The following is a 9,439-nucleotide window of genomic DNA, read 5'->3' on the forward strand; positions in this document are numbered from 1 at the left end:
CTTTCAGACATATAGTGGTATTATAAGAAGAAAGAAGCTTTACACTATATGCACCTATTTCGGCCGATGCAAATTTTACATGGGTAAACAGGTCAACCCTTATAAAATTTTAACATGTTTTTGAGGTTTATTTCAGGTTGTTTTGAAATAAATACGATAGATTTAAGGTTTATTTGAAATTGACTTCAAAAACATCCTTATAAAAATCAACCTCTCAAGGTTTATAATCAAGATGTATGCAGTTGTTTTATTCCCACGTGAGATTGATATGAATTTACCTTAGAGCAACAAACTTAGAGATGTATTTTTTGAGGTATGCAGGTTATTTTCTACACTTCAGGAAAATAAGTATATTTGAGGTGTGAATAATTTCCACAAATTTTAATTTAAAGTATTGCTAAGCTCTATATATGAAGTTAATTTTATGAGGTGTAAAAGTGGTTGAAATTGAGGTTTATTCAGGAGGTTATTTATGGTGAAAAAGCTTGACCTCATTTTCTAATTCAAGTATATATTTGTAACACTTGTCAAGCTCAAATTAACCTCAAAAGCACTTTATTGTAGTGGAATATTTCTAAAAGTTTCAAGCATGATGTAGAATTATCTTATTATATGATTATATTCACGAGAGATAAGACTCGAATAGCTTACTAGATTATTCAAAAATAGAAATCTTACTTTTGAAAGCCCAGGTTTTCATATTCCTCAATCCATTTAAGTATTCAAATAAACTGTTAGTACAACTATGAGATATATTAGTAGTGAGAGATAAGCCGAATCTATTCGTTAATAAACTTTTAAAGAGGTTGAAGTATGCTCTCTTTAATGTAGCCTCCGTATTCATCCATGCCAAGATGATGTTGTCTTGAGTGATTCCGGGAACCATCTTTGCATGTTGTGAAATTGTGACATGTTTAAAAGTTTGGTTTCCTAATCCATTTGCCTGGTGGAGGAGCAAAACTACAAGAATCAGCTTGATAGGGATGATTATCGCTTTCATTTTTCCATTTGGTTGTTTTGATAACCTGTATAATGATTAAAATACAAATTAATCATCGTAAGTCTGGTAATAACGTGTAGAGTTAAAAAAGAAATAGTCCATAGGGTATCGTGTAATATTGTTTAAGTTCGTTTTCCATACCACGTAACTACGCTAATTTTTGTTTATGAATTCTGTTAGACATTTCTAGCAAAAATTTCAAATGTTCCCCAAGGGGAACTTGCACATTAATTAGTAAAAACTTATTATTAGTATTGCATTTATCTAGTTAATACAAAAAATGAAGAAAAACTAGTAAATTTTTCAGAAAAAATTATCTAGAAAGAAAAAAAATCTGCCCAAGAATAGATTACATTAGGTGGGAAAGAAGGGAAACAGCATAGACAATATAATTTTAAAAGATTTATCCACTTCAAATAGTGTCTAACCGACTCAACTGAAACAGAAAGAGAAGTTGAAGACTCTTCTTCTAAAGAAAACTATGATAAATTTCATGAGGACAGAAATTTTTTTCAATCTGCTCTATATTTGAAAACATCTATAGAAAATTCACCTCCGTTAAACTTCACTTGGCCTCCTACCGCAGAAGACTTTGCTGATAGTAATGTGACAGCTATGCTTCCGCCCCTTCTATTCAATTGCTTAGCTTGGTGTACTGCCATGTCAGAGGAGATCAACTTAGAGGAATTTGTTGATATTTCTGAAGTAACACAGAAAAAAATTAAATCAATTGCCCAAGATAAAATTTACTTGTCATCTAGAGGAAGAAAAAAAACTGCTAAACATTTATCTTTAGCAATAGCAGTTCGACAAATAACTGACTCAGCAAAGTTAATCGACTTTTTAAATGGATTAGGTCACTCTGTGTCAAACACTGCAGTCTTAGAATATGACACAGCCCTCGCACACACGCAGTTAAATATTTCTAACCATCTGCCTATTGATATTGAGGAAAAGAAATGCAGCATTTTAGTATGGGGTAATATTGATTTTAAAGAAGAGACTCTAAGTGGGCTTAACACAACCCACAGCACAAATGGCATCATCGCGCAACATTCTCCAATAGTTTCAGCATCTACATTTCATAAAAAGGGACTCGAAAAAGGTCTATAAATCCTCCTGAAACTGTCATTTCTGAAGGATTTAGAGAATTTTTATGAAATTGGGAAAATTACTTACAATCCATATTGTAAATCTAAACAAGAAAATAACTGCAATATTTTTTTTAAATAATCAAACAAAACCAATTGTTTACATTTTCCTCCAAAGAAATTAAAGATAAAAAAGGAAAAATAAATATCTGCAATACAAGTAAGTTTTTTGCTCATTTAATAAGATCTGGACCGTCAACTACAAGTAATGTTAAAGATATTTTATCCAGTAATTTTTATACCTATCCTGTATCTCTTGCAGATGATGAAAATACTCTTGCAAAAACCAATAAAACCACATTTGTTCATCGTTTATTAAATAGCACTGGTGCAAAAGAAAATAGTGTTAGTCTGGCAGATATTGATAAAATTTCGATTATTGACGTAATGTCGATTAACCAGCAAATCCGTATTGTTCCAAGTACTTTTGGAGAATTAGCTCTACAAATTTTAAACCATATAACTGATTTAACCATAAAGAGTAATGCAAATTGTGTGCATTTTGTTACTGATACTTGCCCGACTTTTAGTATAAAGTCCTGTGAACGACGAAGGAGAGCAGTGGAAGACATTTCGCTCAAAAAATAAAGAATGCTGATCAAAAAATTCCAACACAATTTAAAAAATATTTTTTGCTTAGTGAAAACAAAGAGGAGCTAATAAATTTCCTTCTTAAAGAGTGGACCAATTATCAATCAGTTGTTTTAAACGATGTAAAACTAGTTGCTTCCCATGGAATATTTTGTCATGACGATGTTCAATCGCGACTACCACTATGACTTACATTTTAAATTATTCATATTTAAAACATTAACATTTTTATTATATTCATCAACGATAGTGATGTGCCAATCGATTCATTTAAATGTATCGATTCTTTAGAATCAATTCACTAAAATGAACGGTTTTATGAATCGATTCTTTTTTTTAACGGTCGTTATAATAGAAGAGTGTTTATAAAAGGAGATCGTACAAATTAGTTTAGACTGTTTTAGTATTTGAATTAGTTGATCTAGGTCAGGGGCTCTCAATATTTTTCGGCTATGGAACCCTAAATAATTAACCTTCTTTCGGCGGAACACCTGACTTTATAAACAAATTTTTTAAAGAAATACTGAACGTTATAGCCTATTAAAAGATATTTTTAAAGTATTTAACTAGAGGAAGGAAGAATTTTCATCGTTTTATCAGTAATATCCGAAAGTTAAATTTTCAGCTCTTGTGCTATATTTAGTCTAATAAGGAATTCCATTTTAGTGTTTAAGTTGAAAAGAAATAATTTGAAATAAATAATATAAATAAATAATAAGTTAAAATAAGCCGAATTATGTTCTACTTCGTAATGAAAATTTAGAAAAACTGCCAAAAACGTTGGAAATGGTAATTAAGGAAACATATTTTTTTACAAGGGACGTTGAAATTTTTTTTTTCAATTTTTGAGCTACAATTTTAAAATTTACAGCATTTAGTTGTTGCATCTTAAACAGACTAAGCATGAAGTTTGGTGATGATTGTTCAATTAGTTTAAAATTAAATTAAATGTTAATTTTTTTTAAAATACCCAAAAAAGGAAATATTTGAAATGCTCCATTTGTTCGGAAAAGCAAAGTAGGAAGTTAATTTTTTGTTACAAGATTTTTATTATATTTCTAAACAAAAGTTGCGATAATTCATAACTTTTAAACAAATTTAATTTTAAAACAATTATAAAATATTAAAAAACACATAATTTTAACTAAAATAGTTACATAAGAATTTTCATTTGTGACTAAATATTTTTTTTTACTCTAGTTAAACCTATAATGCATCGCAACTTTCATTTAGACATGTATAACGAGCAATTTGATGAAATATAATTAAAAACAGACAAAAATTAAAATGTATGGAGCATTTCGAAAACACAAAATTTACCAGAATATTGATTTTAAGAAAAAGCCAGTTTTAAAATTTGCACACAATAATACACTATTTTTTGCTTGAATAATAAATTTTTAATGAGTTAAATATGTGTAAAATACTTATGATTGACCTCATCAGAAATTATATAGTATTTAATAATATTCAAATGAAAAATAATCCAAAATAACAATGTTATTACAATACTTGAACGAGAAAACGAGAAAGATGTGATAACACATTTTTAAACATATTTCAAATATATTACTTTTAACACTTAATTTAATATTCAAAATTCGCCTGCAGAATATGTCAACCCTTCTTTTCTAACTGATTTCTTTTCTAATGATATTTTTTTATATTTTCTTGAATTTTTCACTTCCTTGAATTTTTGAGAGGATTTTCGTTTTTTCTGACTTACACGCCTGCAATCTTTCCTTTCAGCAACTGTTACAGAGCTCTGATAAATATGTTGATTTTTTAATTTTTATGTCTCAACAAAACCTAAATTGTACTCTGCAACTGCAGCAATAACGCCAAACTCTAATCTTTTTTTGGATATAAACACTTATTTTGCAAACTTACGCCAAATGCAACTGCAAAGGGGCGTGGTCATACTAAAAAAGCTTATATCTCGGAGAAAAATGATCAGATTTTAATTTTTTTTTTAATTTAAAGCTTATGATTCCTACTTCAAATATAAAGTAAAATCTCAAAATTGAAAATTTAGTCATTTTATTCCAATTTCAACGTCCCTTGTACCCTTAGAAGATAATTATTTTGATTCGAAAAGTGTAATGAGAAATACCAATGCAATATTTTATGAATGCCTGTCCATTTCATAATTTATGCATTAGATTGTTATTAGAAATATTATATTTTCTTTAAAAAAATGCCATTTCTATTTTATTGGTTATATGTTAAATAAATTGTATCTAAATAAAATCGTATCCTCAGATAGTATTTAAATACAATCTGAGGTTTTGAAACTCATCACTGGCCATAAAAAGTACTGACTCGCTAACCCCCCCCCCGTAACTGTTAATGGAACCAAAGGGTTCCATGTAACACCATTTGGGAACTACTCTTTCAGACCTTGTGCTTTAGGGTGCCGAAGTTGAATGTTCTACTTGAGTGGCTATAAAAGTACTATCTCGTGTAATCGCTGTAACTTTTCCACGGAACCATAGGGCTTTACGGGACACCAATTGGGGACCATTAATTTAGATCTTGGGCTCTAGGGTGCAGAAACAGAATATTCCATTTAAGTGGTCAGCCGAAAGTGGCTAAAAAAAAGTACCAACTGGCGGAATCCTTACAATTCTTGACGGAACTCTAGAGTTCCATGGAACACCATTTGGGAACCACTCTTTTAGATCTTATACTCTAGGGGGCAGAAGTTGAATGTTCTACTTGGGTGGTTATAAAAGTACTATCTCGTGTAACAGCTGTACCTTTTCCACGGAAACATAGGGCTCCCCGGAACACCAATTGGGAACCGTTAATCTAGATCTTGGGCTCTAGGGTGCAGAAGCAGAATATTCCAGTTAAGTGGTCAGCCGAATGTGGCTAAAAAAGGTACCAACTGGCGGAATCCTTACAATTCTTGACGGAACTCTAGAGTTCCATGGAACACCATTTGGGAACCACTATTTTAGATCTTATACTCTAGGGGACAGAAGTTGAATGTTCTACTTGGGTGGCTATAAAAGTACTATCTCGTGTAACAGCTGTAACTTTTCCACGGAACCATAGGGCTGCCAGGAACACCAATTGGGAACCGTTAATCTAGATCTCGGGCTCTAGGGTTCAGAAGCAGAATGTTCCACTTGGGTGGTCCACTTGAATGTGACTATAAAAAGTACTAACTAGTGGAACCCCTGTAATTCTAAACGGAATCCAAGGGTTCCGCCAAACACCATTTGGGAACTGCTAATCTAGGCAATACTAATATTTTTTTTAGAATTTTAATATTTTTAATTTTTTTGTTAAAATTTGTTTGAAACAACAATTTTAATAACTTTTTTTTTTTTTTTTTTTTTTTTTTTTTTTTTTTTTTTTTAAATTTGTCAATATAAAGACCGATAACTAACAATAAAGATATTCGTAGAAAAATAAAACAGTAAATTCACTTATAATAATGAAAAAAAATTCAAAATGTATCACCTGAAACAAAATAATAAATAGTTGAATTACGTTTTAAAACTTAAAAAAATTAAAACTTGAAAAAATGAGAGGATGTGAATTGATATTCTATAAGTTTGTCTAAAAGTATTCCTAACGAAAAATAAATAAATAAATAAATAAAATAAAAAAAATCCCTCCCCCCCCCCCCAGCATTAAAAAAATATTTACTCTAAATACTCAAATTTTTCGCAATAAACAGTTTTTCAACCCCTTAAAATAATAAATAAATATTTTTTTTATCTTTTTCTTAAGAAAAAAAAACTGTCCTTTTTTCTAAAATTTTTTAGTTACATGCCCCTTTTCATTACCCCCATCCCTCTGATGGTATCTTTTAATTTTAGAAAATAAGATAATAGCGAAAAAGAATCGATTCGTTTCACAAAACAGTTCTTTTAATGTTAAAAGATATAAAACCGCTCAAATGAATCGTTTAAACAGTTCAGTGAATCGAATGCAATGTTAAAGTATAGGAAAACGACTCAAAAGAACTGATTGGAAATCCAAATCAACTCTTTGAGCCGATTTCAATGTTAAGAGATACGAAACGACTCAAATGAATCGTTTAGAAGTTCAATTCAACTCTTTGAGTCGATTTCAATGTTAAGGGATAGGAAACAGTTCAAAAGAATCGATTCATTTGGCTTTATGATTCTTTTAATGCTAAGAGATAGGCAAACAGTTCATTGAGTCTTTTATTCGACTCAACTCATTTTCAACCAATCAGAGGATCGTTCATTCGATTCTCGACTCTTTTTCTCTCATTCAATTCATTTTCAACCAATCAGACATTTGCATTCATACGTAAGTTCATTACCCAATCAGCGCAACGGTTTCATTTTCTATGGCTCTCGCTCCTTGGCATAGAATAAACGATAACTGTTTTACTTCATATTTACTGAAATTTATAAATTGAAAATTAACCATATGAAATGAAAAAAATTCGCTCTTAAATATTGAAGGACTGAAAAGTAATATCTGCGCTTTACAGCATTAATATCTTTTTTATTTGAAAGGAAGAACCGAAACTGGAGAAGACAGCTTTTCAGTTGTTGTTGCCATTTTTAAATTGCTGTTTATCAATAGAACTTATTAATTTCGTAGATGAAAAGTGAAAAAGAGAGAGTGATGCATGCAGTACGTATTGCATTAATAGCATTTTCAATTCCCTTCATCCTTCAAGTGAGTTCATTTTATTAATCACCTCCGGAAACCGGTTGTGCGCTAACGTTGACATCGGGGTCATTCTCATTGGATGCGATTTTTCCGCTTGCGAAAACTTTCGCACATGCGAGTACCTTATTGGCAAGTTGTTCACATGTAAATATTTTCTACCAATCAGATTGTCATTCACATGATACTCGAGTGAGAATGGACCTGTGTCTATTCGACTGAGTTTGGATTTTATCAAGCTCCAATTGTATAAACGAAATGCTGCATCAAATGCATATGCGGATGTTTAGTAAGTATAAGTAGTAACTCTGAAAAAGCTTATAAAGTGTAGAGTACAAAATATTGTCAAAAAAAAAAAAAGAATCGATTCTTTTTCAAAAACGAACTTGATGAATCGATTCACAAAAAAGAGTTGATTGAAATATCGATTCGTTCGTTTTTCGCACATCACTAATCAACGATTTATTACTGTAGATGAGGCGGTTTATGTGATTTCTACCATTCTTTTAATACAGTGTTTCTTAACCTTTTTGGTATAATGGACCCTTTCAAAAAATTTTTAAGAAGTTACAAACCACCACCTGTAAAACAAATTATTGCAAAAACCATAAATTATTTTTACTTTACTTTTTTTCAATTGTAAAAATGTTAAATTTTTATATGGTTTGCGAATGTTCTTTTCCTCATGTTGTGGAGAATTGCTGGCATATCTAAGAAGAAAGAGCAAAGGGACGGCTCATAAAAAATGAGGGGTTGATAGAGGATTATAAAAATAGCAAATCGGACGTAATCAGGGGTTGTCTCTGATGGTGCAAACTGAAAGCCGGTTGGTGGAGAATGTTAAAAATATGATAGGAATATTAGAGGATCTGCACTGAATTTGGGGTATCTCAATCACCTAGTTTCAAATATGTATGCATTTTCACCTTTTAGAAAAAAAAAGATAATTTTATTTAAATATTAGTGATCCAATCGTCTTAAAAGTAGTCGGTGTACCCCCAAAATATGACCCATGGACCCCTAAGGGGTGCATGAAGAAACCCTGTTTTAATGTATTTTCGATAGTTTTTTGAAAGAAAAAATATAAGCTTAAAAAAGTTGCCAATATTTAATTACATAAATAAACTTATGCATTTTTCTTTCAAAGCTCTGAAGTCGCCCGTGTCAACCCTGTTATAAACATAATCGCCTACTGTTAATTTATAACAATAGCTAAAGTTAAACAAATACGAAAAATAAATGTTTCAAATATCTCTCCGTATCGGACTAATCAAACTTTTTAAACAATTTTTAGTATCGGGGCCTAAAATCAATGTCTCTTTTGTCAATGTTCAAATTTCATGACCCGAGCATAAATGGTTTTGGATTTTACGGAAAGATTCAGTCTAGCATTCCGTTACAACAAACAAATGAAATTTATACCGAATTACCATATAAGAAAATTTGAGAAAAAGAAAGAGTTACAGCTTACCAGCAATGTGCGAAGGCTGTCCCTTTTAAAGTTAAGTGCATAGATTAACAATGTGACTGGACATACGATTATTTGGAAAGCTTACAATCATGTTCATTCTAATTGTACACCTGTTGCTTGCATATTTTTTTTTTGACGAGTCGGAAGTTTTATTTTTAATCCGACAGGCACTGATTATCAGTCCTGATAAGAATACTTTTTATTAAAAAGAGAATAAAAGATTCATTGTTTCTCTTAAGTTTTCATCAACACGTTTCTTTTCCTTTCGTTCCTCTAGTTATATTTCACAATTTAAATTTAATACAAAAAAAGTATTAAAAAGACTAAACACTCAAGTTGAAAAACAAATTTTATAAAACCTACAATTTTTTTAATCATATTATAAATTTAATGCAATGTTTTGTTGCATTTATTCAAGTACTTCATCGAATCTGATTCGGGTGTGGGGATTTAAAATTTGAAAATAATTTTATTCGGAAAGCTAAAAAAAAATTTTCCAAAATTATATTTTCAGTATAGTTTATTTTTCGTCTGGATTCAGTTTCGTTTATTTTTTGTCTTTCT

General features: G+C 30.5%; 1 protein-coding gene across 2 annotated transcripts in view; it reads right to left on the reverse strand.

Moving 5' to 3' along the window:
- LOC107455353 (nose resistant to fluoxetine protein 6-like) overlaps positions 1–8,941 on the reverse strand; it is an 86,805-nt gene extending 77,864 nt beyond the window's left edge. For both annotated transcript variants that reach the window (XM_087159093.1, XM_087159092.1), the window contains exons 1-2: positions 8,876–8,941; positions 679–1,025 (exon numbers count right to left, since the gene is read on the reverse strand). In XM_087159093.1, the coding sequence (XP_087015219.1) occupies positions 679–1,025; positions 8,876–8,916 (388 nt within the window). In that variant the 5' untranslated portion in view covers positions 8,917–8,941. The remainder of the gene's footprint in view (positions 1–678; positions 1,026–8,875) is intronic.
- Between the last annotated feature and the right edge of the window lie 498 nt (positions 8,942–9,439).

Source organism: Parasteatoda tepidariorum, chromosome 3 (assembly GCF_982258835.1).
Source record: "Parasteatoda tepidariorum strain Cologne lab strain chromosome 3, Ptep-v5.0, whole genome shotgun sequence".
Taxonomy (NCBI): domain Eukaryota; kingdom Metazoa; phylum Arthropoda; class Arachnida; order Araneae; family Theridiidae; genus Parasteatoda; species Parasteatoda tepidariorum.